Genomic DNA, 19519 nt, shown 5'->3' with positions numbered 1-19519 from the left:
TTTAATAATAAGGTGATGTATCTTTTCACTACTTGTATATGGGGAAATATATGACTTCTGCATTACTTCGACCTTGGTATCCCTTCTGGGTCTGGCGCTCACTGATAGACTCCTGGAGAGTAGAGAGGTTCTGCATGATGGCAGGTGTGATTAGCCTCTATACACATAGCGGCTAAAATCACACCTGCACAAGATCTATACACAAGACTCTTCACAACAGATAGCCCATTCGTGAAGAGTCTTCTGTGCAAACTTTGTTTGCTTATTGTTTACGCTTGGATAAAGGACTAAACGAAGAATATAATTTCTTGGCATCTTAATCTATAGTAACCAAGGGAAAAAACTTTCAACAATCTAATAATTTCTTTTAGTCCTGCCATGGAACTGACTGTGCCATGAGCTTGACTGTTTAATGAAAGTTTTTGGAATTGGACAAGTTCCTGGAGAGTGAAAGAAGGGTAAGACAGTGGAATAGAAGTATCAAACTATAGGAATGTTTGTATTTCTTTTTTGTTGTTAAGATTTGGAAGAAATTGGTAAAAGCTCGCATACAGAATTTGTAGATAAGGGCAATATTATTTATGTAGACCAGCATGGATTTGTTAAATGGTAGTACTCTAGTTTTAGTAATCTGGTAACCTTTTACAATAGAGTAATAAGAGCAATGGATGATTTTTCAAAGGCATTTGACAAGGTGCCACATGATAAGTTAATTTTTAAGTTGCAGCATATGGGTTTGGATATCAGATTAGTGGATTGAGAGGGTTATTAGTAGTTATAAGCTGATGTTTTAGCTTTTCAAGAGGATTTGAATAAGCTGGAAAGGTGGGCAAAAAAATTGGGATATCAGTTTAATGCAACTATATGTAAGGTTTTAAAATTTGGGATCCAGAGTGTTGGGATATTTCATACTCACTTGGTGAGATTGTACTGGAAGAAGTGGAGGAAACAAGGGATCTCGGGGGTAATTGTAGATAGAGATTTGAAGTTATGAGGACATTTTGCAAGTGTCATGAAGAAATCTCAAAGAATTGCTGCAATGCTGAGGAGGACATTGACTGCAAGAGATAAAAGTGTGGTGGTCCCATTATATAAAGCTTTGATCAGACCACATTTGCATTTCTTTGCTCAGATCTAGTCACTGGGATTTGAAGGGGGGATGAAGTAATCTTGGAGAGGATGCAGAGATGGATAACAAAAATGGTATCAGAACTGTACAATGTTGATTATGAGGGCAGACTGAGGGCATGCTGACTGCAGAGTTTGGTGGATAGAAGACAAAGAGGAGGATATGATTGAGACATTTAAGCTGTTGAAGAGTTATTATCATGTTAATATTAAGGAAATTTTTCATATAGTAGAACAAGGGGAAGGAGCAAGGACAAGTTGCCTTTACTGGAAGTTGCAAAAGGGAGTGATGAGTAAAAGGATAAGAAGTAAGTTTTTTGCATGGACAGTGGCAGGAGCATGGAATGCATTGCATGTGAGAGTGGTGAACATATAGTGGATGAGTTTAAAGAGTGATATGATACACTTTGTGCTGATCTCCAACAATGAGTCTTCTGACTGCATAGAGGTCAGGAAAATAATAATAGTTATTTCCAGAGTAATTCATTCTGCAGATCTCTGTTAGTTTCTGAAATTAGACATGATTCAGTTCATTGGGACTAGCCTCGTTTGCAATTTCACTATGCATGTTGGTGTTCCTCTTTGTTGCTACTCTATTGTTTTTGTGAGGATTTGGTTACATTTTACAATACTACTTTAATATTACAATATTCACAAAATATCAATTTTATTTATTTTTATATATAATTTAATTAATGTTATTTTATTTTTTATTTTATTTATTTGGTTTTTTTTTTTTTTTTTGGTTGGGGAGGAGTCTTGTAAAGCACTTCTCATAATATACATGCAGATATTCTATGTAACATCACATTCAATAGATTTGCGTCAAGATTTTTTTAATATTGGAAGCTTGTCCAGTTCATATATAGAAGTAGAGCAGATGTTGTAGTTTTGCAAAAGGACCTAAATAGACTGTCTGAATAGGCAAGTATGTGGGGGATATCAGTTTAATGTTATGAAATGTAAGGTTTTAAAATTTGGGAAGTAAAGATTGGATGCAGAGTATAGGATTCATGGGGATATTTTGGAAGAGATGAAGGATTTTGGGGCTCTGGTGGATAGAGATTTGAAATTTTGCTGACATTTTTCTAAAATTGTGAGGACGACACAGTGTATTATGGGAATAATGTGAAGAACACTGACATATAGAAGTAAGAATGTTTTGATTCCATTGTACAAGACTTTGATCAGGCTGCATATGGATTACTGTGCACAGATGTGGTCACCAGGTTTTCTAAAGGATGATGAGATGTTGGAGAGGGTCCAGAGATGATTGACTAAGTTGGTTTCTGGTCTCAGGAATGTAGACTATGAGGACAGATTGAAAGAATGTAAATTACACAGTCTAGTGAATAGAAAGAAGAGGGGGAGATATGATTGAGATGTATAAGTTGGTAAAGAGTAATTACCCATGGGTGAGATTTTTCATAGAATATCTAGAGACGGGGGGGAAAACAAGAGGCCATCCCGGAAGCTGTATAAGGTGGGTATGATCAAGGGGGATGAGGAGTAGATTTTTTGCATGGAGAGTGGTGGGTGATTGGAATGCATTGCCTGAGAGTGGCAAGTGCAGGAATAGTGAATGCTTTTAAGTTGAGGTACGATGAGCTGTGCATGTGAGAGTGGGACCTCTCACAATGAGTCTCTTGACTTCGTGGAGGTCTGTAGATAATAATAATAATAATATACCTTTATTCTCACACCTGTCTCTGTATTATCTCTGTCTGGATCTTCCCATCATTTACATTCATTAAAGTTATCCATTCATAATCATTAATTAAATTAAATTAAATTACACTTAAAATATAGATTCCCTCCTCTCTTCAGTTTTAAAAAAATGTTACATGAGTTATTGGATTCTAGAGATCATTTATAATATTATATATCCATAAAGACACTACATTGTTTAAAATTACTTGCGAATAATCACAGTTTCTTTCATTTCGAAGTTAATTTCAAATATCTCATTGTTTTAGCTTTACAGAAAAATTCATTGATGATAGCAAGAAGAGAAAACTAGAAATTCGTCACTTTTCATCAGGCTAAACATATTCTGAGAGCAACAATCATCATAATCCTTCTGTCTGCAGTTTTTTAGTATTGCCATATTGGTATATGAAAATTACCAAGCTACAGTCCACTGTCACAGTATTAGTTGCATTTGCAGTCAGGAACAATGGAACAAGAAAATAAACTACAACTTGAATTTTTCTTGCACATATTTATTACACTTATGGATGTACTGTATGTTCATCGTGTGAGATCCCTACTATAGCATATCATTCTGTGCAATATTTTTGCTTTCAAAAAGTGACTGAACATTATCCATTATGTATAAGCCAATGCATTCTAGATCTGTTCTCATATGAACTGAATATGAATACGAGGTTCTCTGATGTAAACTAGCTGTTATTTTATTTACACGCTAGTAATTAAATACTTGTATTATTAAAATGCATTGTACTTAAATTTTGCCATTTATTATGATTATCACAATTCTTTGCTTTGTGTCAAGTTTCTCCTATGCTTGGAGATTACCAACATTTAGAAAAATAAATATGTCATTAATATTTTATACTCAGCGTTCAGTAGCTGTTTGTTGTTCATATCAGGAGGTAACAAAGATGACAGCAAACTTAACAAGCATTACTGAAACCTGAATACAAAAATAGTACTGATCTTAATGTAGTAGCTCTTGTGATCTTTTTAATTTTTAAAAATGTTAATGCTTTTTCATAAAAATCAGTTAACACAATGGACTACATTAAATTGTGCAATGCATTATATAAGCATTTGGTGAGTATAAAAAAAGTGAACAATATTAAAGTACAGTTTGATGAGCATTGTATGTGTGTGTGTGTGTGTGTGACACTCATGGTGCATTTTTACTCCATATAGGTTTGATGCTCATAATAATGATAAGAAGAATTAAGATAAGCATTGGTATTATTTCCACGACTATATATATATATACACATATCCTCCTCTTATCTGTGGAAGATTATTTCGATGCCTACACACACACAGCAACCCCCCTCCCCATCCGTTAGGGATATGTCCCCTCCATGTGGATGCGTGAAACAACAAATATTACCAAACCCAATATATACTATGTTTTTTTCTATACCTTATGATAAAGTTTAATTTATAAATTAGGCAGAGTAAGAGATTAATAACAATAACTAATAATAAAATGGAACAATTATAACATTATACTGTAATAAATATGAACATAATTCATATTTATTACACACTTTAAAATAAGGGTCACTTGAACACAAATATTGCAATACCGACAGTTGATCTAATAACCATGATGGCTACTAAGTGGGATGGAGTGGGACGGCACAATATTTCATCACACTACTCAGAATGTGTGCAGTTTAAAACTTATGAATTGTTTATTTCTGGAATTTCCCATTTAATTTAATATTTTTGGACCAGGGTTGACCATGGGTAACTGAAACTGCAGAAAGCAAACCTGCGATAAGGGGAGACTACTCTAGTCACCAAATTTCATCACAGGAGATCAAATCAAACATCTCTATAGATGTCTCTTATCTCAAACACATTATGTACTAGTGCATGCAGAATGCAACAACATATTCCTCTCATTCACTACTTTCCATGCAAAAAATTCCACTTCTCACCTCCTTACTCACATGCCCCTTGTACAGATTTCAGAATTAGCCCTCTTACTAAACTTTTATGTGTCTCAGTCACACCTTCTTTTCCCTGCCAAACTTTGCAGAGAACATTCCCTAGGTCTGTCTAAGAAAGATTTCTTTCCTTATTATTAGCTAGATAATGAGATCTATGTATAGAAATCTATTGGTGGCTTAATCCTGGTGCTTTACATAGTGATGACTTTTACGTTCCTATTTGCAGTGTCACACACTTACAGCAGTTGACTTTTGTAATATGGTCGCTAAACTTTCACTCACTTACCATTAACGTTCCCAAATATTATTATTATTGCCACCCCAAGACCTCATGGAGTCAAAGACTCATCTGGGAGGTCCTTTTATCACACACCAACACAGCTCATCATACTGTGTTTTAAACACATTCAAACTCTTTGCAGACACCACATTCTCAGGCAAGGCATTCCAATCATTCACAACTCTACACGAAAAAAACCGCCATTCACACCCCTAATCACACCTTCTTTATACAGTTTCCAGGGACCTCTGGTTCTCCCCTGCTCTCCCCCTATTCTCTGTAAAACTTCTCCAACATTGATTCTATAACAACCCCTTACTAACTTGTAGGTCTCTATCATATCTCCCCTCTTCCTCCTGTCCACCACTCTGCAAATTACATCTTCTCAATCTTTCCTCATACTTGACATTCCAGAGGTCAGAAACTACCATAGTCAGTCTCCTCTGGACTCTTTCCAACATCTCTTCATCCTTCTGAAAACCCGGTGATCAAATCTGGGCACAATAGTCCATGTGTGGCCTAATCAAAGCCTTATACAACAGCACAATAATCTCCCTACTTCTACACGTCAGTGTCCTCCGCATCATTCCCAGAAGCCTTTGTGTTATCTTCACAATTTTAGCGATGTGTCCCCTAAATTTTAGATCCCCCAGATCTCGTATTTCCTTGACCTCCAACAATATATTCTCACCAAGCATAAATTCTGCATCCCATCTTTGTTTTCCAAATTTTAAAACCCTATATTTTGCAACATTGAGCTCACATCCCCATTTCTGTGCCCAATCACTCAATCTATTCAAGTCTTCCTGTAAGGCCACAACATCTTCACTACACTTCATGGTTCGTCCCAACTTTGCATCATCTGCAAACAACTGAATATCCCCATCCAAATCTTCACCTATATCATTAATATACAAGTTAAACAGCAATGGACCTAAAACAGAACAATGAGGCACTCCACTAGTGACTTTCCTTTTCCTGGATATCGCTCCCCCATACACAATTTGTTGGTACCTATCAGATAGCCAGTCTTCAATCCAATGCACCAATCTAATATCCAACCCCATCTGCTCCAGTTTGATTGTCAACCTATCATGAGGTATTCTATCAAAAGCCTCTGCAAAATCCAAGTATATTACTGTGTATCCTTTTCCTCTGTCCAAGGAAGCAATCACTTTATTGTAATAAGTAAGTAGATTACTAAAACATGACCTCCCTGTAGCAAATCCATGCTGTCTATCAAAGATAATACCATTGTTATCAACTCAATTCTGGATCCTAGTTCTCACAAGCTTCTCCAACAACTTAACCACAACACCTGACACACACAGACAGGCCTATAGTTTGATGCTTGAGTTCGATCACCTCCTTTATGAAGTGGCACAATCTTGCCCTCCTTCCACTCCTTAGGAACTTGACCGAGTGCAAGACTCATATTAAAAAAATATGTCAAGGCAGGTGTCTTAACTCCCTGGCACATTCTTTCAGAATGCATGGTGATATATTATCAAGTCCCACAGCCTTATTAACATCTAGTTTACTCAACTCCCCATACACCTCTTGCTCACCTACAGTCAGTCTCTCCTCCCTATCATCAACTGCTCTCAATCCCTCCATGAAGTCACATTCACAAGATTGAAAGATCTTTATGAACTTCTCATTAAGTATCTCCACGACACATTCTGCATCAGCTGTCTTTATACCCTTTTCTCCAATCAGTGTCATCCTTCCATAATTATTCTTTCTTTTGCTGGCTACATATCGAAAGAACTCCTTAGGATTCTTTTTAGCTTCATTATCCAACTGCTATTCATACTTCTCTTTAGCTACCCTCACTAACCAAGTCACCCTCCTTGCTTGGTCTTTGTAGACCTCATGGAATTGGTTATTTCCACTTCTCTTATGCTGCCTCCACAATGCCCTTTTTCTCTGTATTGCATGCTTAATCTCTTTATTCATCCATCTCACACCTACCTTATTTAACCTTCTCACCCGTGGTATACATTTAGACATTGCATCCACTAAATATTTTTTGAAAATCCCTCAAGCTGCATTGATCTCTTTTCCAGCTAACTCCTCATTCCATGCTACACCTGCAAGCTGTCTCCTGAGCTCTTCATAATCACCCCCCTTGTAGTTCCACATATACCCTTTTTTCACAGGGGTCCTTGCACTGCTGGCAACCACCCAAGTAATCACCTCATGGTCACTTTCACCAATTGGTGGATGATTTGATACCTCATTGATAATTACATCCTCCGATGAGATGACCAAATCCAAGACCCTTAATCCTCTTGTGCCCTCTGTTACATACTGTCTGAAGTAGTTATCCCTCAAGAAACTCATTTTCTTTACTTCCTGTCTATCTCATCATTCCAGTCTATATTGCCATAATTAAAATCACCCAAATGATCACCCTTTTCTTATTTAATTGGCTAATTTGATTGTACATTTCATTATCACTACCTCTATATCAATACCTCCATATCTTTACCTCATTCCATTTCCTCTCGCCATAGCTGAATTAAACCAAATCCACATCCACATTTATCTACCTAAAGTGTATCATATTTCAAACCCTCCTGTAACATCACATGAGAGGTTTCTGCCATTACTCTCCTCAATTTAACATAATCAGTAAAGAATTGAAAATCTCTTCTCAAACTTGAATTATATATATCAATGTGTTAATTAAGTAATAACAGTGGCCCTAGAATAGAACCTTATGGTTCCCTAATTGTCACCCTTCTCTTTTGAGATATCATATCCTATCCTCCATGTCCTATCCTCCAATGGCAGAAACCTCTGATCTGCTGAGCTGGCCATTACCAGGAATGGTAATGGCCAGCTCAGCAGATCAGAGGTTTCTGCCATTACTCTCCTCAATTTAACATAACCAGTAAAGAATTGAAAATCTCTTCTCAATCCTTGAATTATATATATCAGTGTGTTAATTAAGTAATAACAGTGGCACTAGAATAGAACCTTATGGTACCCTAATTGTCACCCTTCTCTTTTGAGGTATGATATCCTATCCTCCATGTCCATCTTGCTGGCTTTATTCAACCAGCCATCTCTGTATCCCAGTTACTAATTGACTATCAATCCAAATCCCCCCCCCCCCTCGATTTCAGCAATAGTTTATCATGGGATATGTTATCAGATGCTTTTGCAAAATATAGAAAAATCACAGTATATACATCTCTACCATCCAAATACAGTTGCCACATTATTATAAAATGTAACTAGGTTACTGAAAGAAGACCTTCCCTTAACGAACTCAAGTTTTTTCTCTAGAAATATTCTTGTTCTCTCTATTTGGTAGTGTTTCTAACCTCATTACCATACCTGATATATACAAACTGGTTTATTGATAACTAATAATTAAGGAATTGACAGCGTACACTAGAAATATAAATTAAATAAACTTTAATATATACAGGGTGTTCGGGATAAATTTGACAGTTTCGTAAGGAAAAAGAAAATCTTCTTTGTATCTATTAAATTTAATGAATTGACAAAAAAACATTACAGGCAGAGTTAATTACAATACTATCAACAAGATTTACTCAAAATAACCACCATTAGCATCGATCACAGCTTCAATTCTGCTTCGGAACCTCGAACAAGCTGATGCTACAGTCTTCCTGGGAAGGGCCGCAAAAACTTTTAATTTTATCCATTAACTGGGCTTTTGTATTACTGGAAGTGCGATTGGTGTCTTTTTCAACTGCGCCCCATACAAAATAATCCATGGGGTTAAGGTCTGGGGAGTTTGGAGGCCAAACATTTGGACTGGTGAAGTCGTAGAAATTTTCAGACAACCATTTTTGACTTTTCCCAGAGGTGTGGCAAGGGGCCGAATCCTGCTGCCATACATACGGCCTACCATTGGCTACCCTTGTTATCCAGGGCTTGACTACAGTTAGCAACTCCAGAACAAAGCCCGAATTCCAATGCCAGGGTTCTTCAACACCTGTTCCTGCAGATTTGCGAGGAATTCTGCTGTACGAACGCAATCAGATCGTCTGCTAGGGATCTTTCTTCTTGCTACATCCTCGTAGTCACCATTGCAAGTCTCTAGTTCATGCCTGATTGTTTTTACTGTATTCAGGGAGCATTGGGCAGCAGTCGTAATATCCTTATTTTGATGGCGGGCACGAATCATCATGATACAAGTTATTCTCTTCCATGATTCAGGTGGGTTCCAGCTATCCATCCTTTCTGACATCTTGTATATGAATGAAGAAGGGTCCAAACTTTTAAATGAAGAGAAGTGTGTGTTAATACATGTAACTTACGGAAAAATATAATTAATTATAAATATGTCAAATTTATCCCGAACACCCTGTACATACATACAGTGCCGTAACTAGCTTTTCATGGGCCCTGTGCATTTGCTTCTCCCCCCCCCCCTTTTTTTTTAAAAAAGGATAGAAACAGATCGGATAATTTTTAACTTTAACCAAAAACGTTGCGGAATCGGCTCCCACGGCGGCAAAATTTAAAATTTGAAAATGAAAATATAATACTGATTATTTTTTGATATCCTATTTCAGGACCCCTTCGTCCTGGGCCTGTATACCAAGCCCAGAGTGGCTCTACTTGTGAAATCAGATGTAATCCTTGTGTTCTGAGATTCTGATATATTTGCTGTCCTGCCTGTTTGGCCAAAGTAGGACAGTTTACAGCTGCAAGGGACCTGGTATACCAGGTAGGTGTAGGGGAAGTGGTTGGTCTTTAGTGGAGCGGATAAGGGATGCCAATTTTCTATGTGGTCTGTAACAGGTGGTCAAGTGATGTTTTTTTAAGATTTTGTTGATTTTTTCCGAGGTGCCTCGGATGTAGGGAATGGTGATGGATCTAGAGTAATCTTTTTTGTGAAGGGGAGGGGGTGGTGGTTTGTGGATAACTGGGTTAAGTATATTTTGGATTCTTTTTTTTTTTTTTTTTTTTTTTTGGGGGGGGGGGTAGCCATTGGCTGAGAAAGTGTCACGGATGTGATTTAGTTCAGTGGTTAGGGCTTGATCATTAGAACAGATTATTTTTGCCCTGTTGAATAGTGTCTTAATAACTCCATATTGTTGTGAGAAGGGGGGTTGATGGGATTGTTGGTGAATATATCTACCTGTATTGGTGGGTTTTCTATAAACTGAGAAAACCAAGGTTCCATCAGATTGGCGGGTGACTAGTGTGTCTAGGAAGGGGAGGTTATATTGTTTGCCTCTTTTTCCAGGGTGAACTTGATTCTGGCGTGTTGGTTGTTTAAGTGTGTAAGGAAGGATAGGAGTGAATCTGGGCCATGTGGCCAAATAGCGAACACATCATCAACGTAGCGAAGCCATATGGTAGGTTTTTGTGGGGCTGAGTTTAAGGCTTTCTCTTCAAAAGTCTCCATAAAGAAGTTAGCCAAGGGTGGGGAAAGTGGTGAACCCATGGCTGTCCCCTCTATTTGTTTGTAGAATTTTTCCTGCCAAACGAAATAGCCTGAGTTCATTGTAAACTGAAATAGAGCTGAGATATCAGGAGCAAATTTAGCTTAGATTAGCTCTAAGGTTTCTTTGAGGGGGGGGGGACATTCGTGAATAAGGAGGAGACGTCAAAACTGACCATTATGTCATTATGTTGGAGTGTGAGGTTTTCTATACTGGCTTTGAAGTGGGCTGAGTTTTTTATGTGTGATGGTGTGTTGTCAGTATAGTGTGAGAGCACTTTGGCTAAATGCTTGGCTAGTTTGTAAGTGGGGAAATCAATGCCATCCACAATGGGACGTAATGGCACATTATCTTTATGTATTTTTGGGAGCCCATATATGCGGGGGGGGTCTAGAGTTATAGGGTTTCAGTCTGTTGGTAATCTCCACAGGCCAAGAAGTGACCTTCTTAAGGAGCCTATGGAGTTTTCTAATTTGAGAGTTGGTGGGATTATATTCAATAGGGAGGTAAGTGGATCGATCTAATAGTAAGGCCTTGAGCTTACCTGTGTAGTCATTAAGATTGAGTACCACAGTGGCGTTCCCCTTATCCGCTTTGGTGATCACTATTTCTTTGTTTCTTTTCAATTCTTGTAGTGACTTGTATTCACTAATGGATAAGTTGGATTTCGGAGGCTTTGCTTTTGTGAGAACACAGGCTACATCCAATCTGATATCGTTGGTGATGTGGTGTGGGAGGTGGCAAATCCCGCATTCAATTTGGATCATTAATTCCTCAGCTGGTAATTTCTTAGGAGCAATGGCGAAGTTGTGATCACGTGCCAGAGCATTGAGTGCTTCAGGCTTCAGGATAACTGATGAAAGGTTAACTACAGTGTTGGTTTGTAGTTTAGGTTTGGATGCCGAGTTCTTTATTAATTTATCAAACTTGTTGATATGTCGGCTCCGTATTCGTTCGAATTCTTGATTAGTCGCCGTACATGAGACATCATGTAGGACTGACCAAAGCTCGTGATTAAGCGTATGTGAAAGCTCATTTTCTAGCGCTAATATAGCTCTGTTTATGTCGGCTAGGGAACCGCGTGTAGCGGTAATTTGCTCCCGAAGTAAAGCCTGGCTAGCCCGGTTGTAGATACGGAGAGCTTTCTGTGAGATGAAGTGGTGTTTAAATTTAATAACACAGTTAGGGATGACTTGATTATCCCGGCAGCGTTTTAGGAATGCTAGACGGTTAAGTTGTCTGGATAGCTTTAGCTTCAGTTTGCCGTAATGGTGGGCCTTGCGTGCGAAGGAATCTCTGTGGATGATCATTATTCTTGTTGAGAGGCTTATACGCTGGTTATACATGATAACTAATAATTAAGGAATTGACAGCATACACTAGAAATATAAATTATATAAATTAAATAAACTTTAATATATACTTTCCGATATTTCGGCAAACGTCACGTTGCCATCTTCTTGGGAACTTATTACAAAGACAAGTGTGCACTTGTCTTTGTAATAAGTTCCCAAGAAGATAGCAACGTGACATTTGCCGAAATATCGGAAAGTATATATTAAAGTTTATTTAATTTATATTTCTAGTGTACGCTGTCAATTCCTTAATTATTAGTTATCATGTATAACCAGCGTATAAGCCTCTCAACAAGAAAACTGGTTTATTGTTTGCCATTACTAACTAGGATGCTTCCCTATATATATCCCTATACAATGCACCCATTTTTTCTTCCTTCTGGTACTATTCCTGTTACTAAACTAGTCATGAACAACCAAATCAAGGGGGCTATCAGTTCCTATGAACATGTATTCAATATACAAGGTGCTATTGCATTAAGTTCCACAGTCTTATTAATCTCAAGTTTACTTAAAAGTATAAACACTTTACATTCATGAACCAGTCTCTCTTCTTCCTTACCAGTTATTCAATTCTACTTTTAACAACACAACAGTAGAGGAATGGTAATGGCCAGCTCACCAGATTAGTAGCATGAAACTGCCTATATATATATATATATAAAAGACATAATTGGACATAAACACATTGTCTATGGGAAAGTGATTAAAGGAAGTCTGTGTGTGTGTGTGGGGGGGTCACCTATTAAGTGGACTACTCTCCTCTGTGATCATCAAGAATTCTAGGGATTTTGAGTGCACCACATAATGAAAGCACATAGTCCTCCCTTTTTTTGCAGAATGTATCATGCAAGATACAGTTGGGATAGTTCATGTGGGCTAAAGTTGTAAAAGGCACCAATTGGGATTCAGTTAGGAAAAGTAGATCAGTTTTTGTTGTCTGTATGTATATCATAATGTTACATGATATATCATTTAATGCTACAAATGTTGGTGAAAAGGATATGGAAGTGTTTTTATTGGAAGAAGTTTTGATGTTATTTTGGTATGCTTTTATAATTTTTTTTGTATTTTTCACATTTTTGTTATTTTTAAGGGAAATTTTTTTATATCCACCGTTAAAACACTAATATGTTATTTTTAAGGGAAATTTTTTTATATCCACCATTAAAACACTAATATGTTATTTTTAAGGGAAATTTTTATATCCACAGTTAAAACACTAATATTTGTATGATCCATGACTCCAGAAATCCATTAGTCCACTTGCCACAGGTGACTTATCAGAGATAAGTGGCAAGTAAGTTTTCAACTTCATTCTAAATGCATTCAAATATATTATTTCCTTTACATAATTTAAATTTTTTTATTATTTAAAAACATTTCATTCACTGTCAAGTTATGTGATCATGGTTGGCTGCTAATGCATTTATTAGATATGTTTTATTTTCAGAGAGCTGGAAATGAAACTTCTGGATCTGAAATATGTAACTCAAACACTAGTTTCCCCTTTTAAAGAATCATAAAAACTCTTGCAGTTTTAGTTGCAAGTTTCCTCTAAAAGCCATAACATAAACTACTCAGCTTTACTTTCTTCGATCCTTTTATTTTGTTTAAGCAGAACTTTATAAAGACTAAGGAAAATGAACAGTCATTAAAAACTCAACCTGTCAGTCAACCTTTGCCAGCAAAGATTGGTTGATTGGTAGAGCTTCTGCTACTAATGGCTAACTAATGCAAAAAGTTAAGGAAGTTTGAATGTGGTTAGTAATTGGAAGGGGGATGAATCGTTCGATTTTGTTGGCACACTCTCCCTCGATGAGTCTTTTGACTCCCTGGAGGTGTCACATAATAATAATATCTTCTTCCCTCAACAGTTGTCCTGTCATCATTGTTGTAAAATAAAATAACAATTGATAACTTTTAAATGTTTTCCTTTCTATAAAAGACTTGAAAAGATGACAAGATAGTAATCAGAAGTGATTGCTATATAAAGAAAATGAGTTTTTGAGGAACAACTACATCATGCAATATGTAAACAGAGGGCACATGAGGATTGTAGGTCTTGGATTTGATCTTCTCATTGGAGGATGTTATTATAAATGAGGTATCAAATTTCCCTCCAGTTTGTGGGAGTAACCATGAAGTGATTAGCTTGATGGTTGTCAACCATCTGAGAACTTCTGCAAGGAAAGGTTATATATATGTAGAATTACAAGGGTGGTGATTATGAGAAGCTCAGGAGACAACTTGCATTGTAGCATAGAATGAGGAGTAAGCTGGAAAACAGATCAATGCAGATTGGAAGATATTATTATCATTACCAAGACCTAATGGAGTCAAAGACTCATCTGGGAGGTCCTTTTATCATACATACAGCTCATCAGACGGTGCTTTAAACACTCGAATTCTCTGCAGACACCGCACTCTCAGGCAAGGCATTTCAATCATTCACAACTATGTGAATGAAAAAAACCTGGCTTCTCACACCCTCTTTATACAGTTTTCAGGGATGACCTCTGGTTCTACCCCGATCTCCCACTATTTTCTGTAGAACCTCTCCAGCATTAATCCTATAACAACCCCTTACTAACTCATAGGTCTCTATCATATCTCCCTTCTTCCTCCTGTCCACCAGACTCTGCAAATTGCATCTACTCAATCTTTCCTCATACTAGACATTCCAGAGGTTTGAAACTACCTTAGTCAGTCACCTATGGACCCTTTCCAACACTCTGAAAACCAGGTGACCAAATCTGGGCACAATAGTCCATGTGTGGCCTAATCAAAGCCTTATACAATGGAACAAGAATCTCCCTACTTCTATAAGTCAGTGTCCTCCGCATCATTCCCAGAAGCCTTTGTGTTGTATTCACAATTTTGGCAATGTATGTCCCCTAAATTTCAGAACCTTATCCACTATCATCTCCAGATCTCTTAATTACTCCACCTCTGACAATATATCCTCACGAAGCATAAATTCTGCATCCCATCATTGTTTTCCAAATTTTAAAGCCTTACATTTTGCAACATTGAATTCACATCCCCATTCCCGTGCCCAATCACTCAATTTATTCAAGTCTTCTTGTAAGACCACAACATGTTCTCTACTCTTCATGGTTCTTCCCAACTTTGCATCATCTGCAAACAACTGAATATCTCCATCCAAATCATCAATATACAAGATAAACAGTAATGGCCTTAAAACAGACCCCCCCCCCCCGAGGCACACCACTGGTGACTTTCCTTTTCCTGGATATCGCTCCCCCATACACAACTTGTTTACCTATCAGATAGCCAGTCTCCATTCTAATGCACTAATCTAATATCCAACTCCATCCTCTCTAGTTTGACTATCAACTTATCATGCAGTAATCTATCAAACGTCTTTGCAAAATCTAAGTATATTACTGTGTATCCTTCTCCTTTGTACATGGAACCAGTCAACTTATTGTAATAATAAGTAAGTAGATTACTAAAACATGACCTCCCTTTAGCAAATCCATGCTGTCCATCAAAGATAATACCATTGTTGACAACCCAATTCTGGATCCTAGTTCTCACAAGCTTCTCCAACAATTTAACTACAACACCTGACACACAGATAGGCCTATAGTTGATGCTTGAGTTCTATCACCTCCTTTATGAAATGGCACAATCTTGCCCTCCTTCCACTCCTTAGGAACTTGACTGAGTGCAAGACTCGTATTAAAAAAATATGTCAAGGCTGGCGTCAACTCCCTGGCACATTCCTTCAGAATACGTGGTGATATATTATCAAGTACCACAGACAATCACATCTAGTTTGCTCACTTACAGTCAGTCTCTCTCTCTCTCTCTCCCTTCCTCATCATCAACTGCTCTCAATGTCTCCATGAAGTCCCATTCATAAGATAGAAAGACCTTTATGAACTGCTTATTAAGTATCTCCACCACACGTTCCAAAACAGCTGTCTTTATTTTTCTTTCTTTTAGTGTTGTACTTTATATTCCTTTCTTTTAAATCATAACAAAACAATAACAAGCAACTTAATAAAACACGAATTAACAGCAATGAAATCATTAAAGTCAAATCCGAGCATCTTAATAACTAGAGCAAATAAAGGAAGTGCCACTGTTATTTTAAACCAAACCACTTACTTAGAAAAAATAAATCTGCTAGTCTCGGACAATAATACATGCCAACTTGTTAGCTACAACCCAACCAATAGAATAAAAAAGAAAACAGAGAAACTACCTAAGTCAATTACCACATGGCCCGAAGAGATGGTCAAAACAAAACTATTTCCACACTACGCTCATTCCCCAAGAATTTACAGGCTTCCAAATTCCAAAAATACACAAAGAAAACACACACCACTCCTGCCGATAGTCGAAGGGATAGATAGTCCGAATTATCACTTAGCCAAGAAATTAGCGACAACACTCAAGGAGTTGGTAGGTCATTCCCCCTCCTATATCAGAAACACAGAACAATTCATAAACATTATCAAAGACATTACATTAGAAAAAGATGATTTATTAGTCAGTTTTGACATCTCTGCCCTCTTTATGAATGTCTCAATCAATGACAATTCTTCTTCTACAGAACAAATTCCCTCCAGATGTCACGGTGCTCTATGTGTGCGTTCTGGTTATTTTGTATGGCAAAACGCTTTCTACCTATACCTACAAAAAGAAGGCACAGCCATGGGCTTGCCATTACCCCCCCCCCCTGCACCTATTGCTAACTTTTATATGGAACATTTTGAGCAACATGCTTTAAATTCCTCTCCTTTAAAACCCAAAGTCTGGCTTAGATATAGATAGGTATGTTGACAATGTTTTCGCGATCTGGTCCCATGGCTGCCAGACACTAGCCACCTAAACAAACAACACAAATGCATATAGTTCACAATTGAGATTGAAAAAAACAGAACACACTTCTGTTTCTAGATACACTTGTCACACGCTTCCTTCTGGCAATCTTTCCTTCACTATATATCGGAAACCAACACATACTGGCTAATATATACACACAAGCTCCTACCACCACCCAACACAAAAACTAGGTGTCATTAATTAATACTCTAAAAAAACAGGGCTCTGAAGATCTGCTCCAGTGAACGTGCACTGATGCACTGAAAGACGAATTCAAAGTCATCAGCAATACTTTTAAAAAAAAAATGGGTACAGCCAAAACACTACTAACAAATTACTAATTATATGAAGAGCCAAAGGCTTCAATTCGGCGACATGAACTTATTTAAGTTAAGGGATATGCATCCCATATTGTTTCTTAGCCAAATAAGAAACTCAAAGAGTTTCATGCTGAATATAGAAACTATCCTCTACTTTCTAAGAGCAAATACCTGCGCTATCCAGGAATTTGCTTATGCTTGGAATCGTCGAACTTTATATAGTTTCTATATTATTATTATTATTATTATTATTATTTTGACACCTCCAGGGAGTCCAAAGACTCATTGAGGGAGAGTGTGCCGACAGCATCGAACGATTGGTCCCCTTCCAACTACTAACCGTGCTCAAACTTACTTAACTGAGCCATTAGTAGCAGAGGCTCTACCAATCGACCAACCTTCGCCGGCAATTCGGCATGAAACTCTTTGAGTTTCTTATTCGGCTAAGAAACAATATGGGATGCATATCCCTTAACTTAAATATAAATAAAAAACTATTAACAAAATTCTTTTCAAGACCTCAATAAAAAACAAAGATAAACCAGAATACAATAAAACTATAACCATTCCTTACATTAATGGGACATCATATAAAATAAACAGAATACTACAAAAATACAACCTCATCCACCTTTAAACCTCCTACAAAATTAAAAAGCTTACTCAACTATCCAAAGACCCACTCCCTCCGCTGGCCCACCCTGGAGTATATATTTTGTTGTTTATTTATTGCACCTGTAACATACCTTTTATAGGGGAAAGAGGACACAATATTCCTATCAGACAAAAAGAACATAAACGACACATTAAATATAATAATATGGTGAAGCTGGCCTTTCTAATCATGCCCTGAAGAATACCTTACATAGAATTGACTGGAAAAGCACTAGCTGTCTACATCACACCAGAACTTGGTATGAAAATGCAAAAAATTTAAGGAAGCATGTGAGATTATTATCAACCACCCAAATCTGAACAATAATGATGGTCTAAAAATCTTAAACATATGGAAGGCACATATTTGACCCACGGAACCCTACTCTCTAAGAGCAACTATGAACAGGACTATAGTTAATCCAGTATCCTAAATCAAAAAAAATCAAAAATAACAATGGTAATACTAAAAATAGAACATCATTGTTACTAAAAGAAAACTATCTATAAGAAAGAATGTTTATTCATGTTATGTTATTATCATAAATAGAATTTAGCTTTGATGTAGTTTCTAAATATAAATAATTTGTAATTTTTTTTCTTTTTTCACTAGAGGTCATGCCAGTAGAATAACCTATGATCAAATCATTGTTTCTCTAGCTTGCTGTATATGTAATGTAACTCAGCTTGTCCTGTATGTATATGTATGTATATTTCTATATGCTCCAGATGATGATCTTAATATGAAGATTGAAACGTCGGGAAATTAAAAGAGTTATGTATAGCATGGTTGTAAAGTCCATAATTTCTAATATGAAAGCTGTCTTTATGTCTTTATTTATACCATTTTCTCCAATCAATGTCATCCTTCCATAATCATTCTTTATTTTGCTGGCTACATACATATCAAAAGAACTCCTTAGGATTCTTTTTGGCTTCATTAGCTAACTGATGTTCATACCTCACTTTAGCTACCCTCACTAACCAAGTCACCCTCCTTGCCTGGTCTTTGTAAACCTCATGGAATTGGTTATTTCCACTTCTCTTATGCTGCCACCATAATGCCCTTTTTCTCTGTATCGCATGCTTAATCTCTTTATTCATCCATTTCACACCTACCTTATTTAACCTTTTCACCCTTGGAATAAATTTAGACATTGCATCTACTAGATAGTTTTTGAAAATCCCCCAAGATGCATTGATCTCTTTTCCAGCTAACTCCTTATTCCATGCTACACCAGCTTGCTGGTGTAGCCAGCAAGATTATGAAGGACCTGTGTCTTTCATAATCACCTCCCTTGTAGTTCCACATATACCCTTTTCTCACAGAGGTCCTCACACTGCTGGCAATCACCCAGGTAATCACATCATGGTCACTCTCACCAATTGGTGGGTGATTTGACCTCATTTATAATTATATCCTCTGATGAGATGACCAAATCCAAGACCCTCAATCCTCGCTCTACTCATTTTACCACCTGGAAAACATGCCTCGTGCATCCTCTCATCCAGTACACATTTAATAATGGAGTCACCATACAATGCCACTCGCTCGTCTTTCATTAACTCTTTCGTACCATCATGATTTGTTTAATCGTTTTCACATGAATTTTCTAAATTTAATTCCGCATCAATTTCATCTCTTGCCTCATCCAACCCAATTCAACTTTCGAATCTTGCACACATTCTCGTTCTATCATTCAGTCTTTCTAATTTTCGAACTCTCGACCCCTGCTTCACACTTTCACTCTCATTCATCCTTTTGAGTTTTTGTACTTTCGGTTCATGCGTCCAACTTTCACTATCATTCATTGGTTTGATTTTT

General features: G+C 37.1%; 1 protein-coding gene across 6 annotated transcripts in view; it reads left to right on the top strand.

The window, feature by feature from the left end:
- The window catches only part of LOC150110091 (uncharacterized), an 85904-nt gene extending 67552 nt beyond the window's left edge, over positions 1 to 18352 (top strand). For 5 of the 6 annotated variants that reach the window (XR_016548824.1, XR_016548823.1, XM_090397905.1 and 2 more), the window contains one exon: positions 3105 to 3703. Coding sequence is in view for 3 of the 6 variants with exons in the window: in XM_090397905.1 (XP_090254031.1) it covers positions 3105 to 3148 (44 nt within the window). In the remaining 3 variants the exon portion in view is untranslated. Of the gene's footprint in view, positions 1 to 3104; positions 3704 to 18307 lie in introns of those variants that run through there. The other variant, XR_016548826.1, reaches the window with a different exon arrangement.
- Positions 18353 to 19519: the final 1167 nt, after the last annotated feature.

This window comes from Typopeltis vanoorti, chromosome 1, assembly GCF_054136105.1.
Source record: "Typopeltis vanoorti isolate ZY-2024b chromosome 1, IOZ_Tvanoo_1.0, whole genome shotgun sequence".
NCBI classification, from domain to species: domain Eukaryota; kingdom Metazoa; phylum Arthropoda; class Arachnida; order Uropygi; family Thelyphonidae; genus Typopeltis; species Typopeltis vanoorti.
Note: the sequence above shows the minus strand (reverse complement) of the source record. Positions and strands in the feature narration are given on the sequence as shown.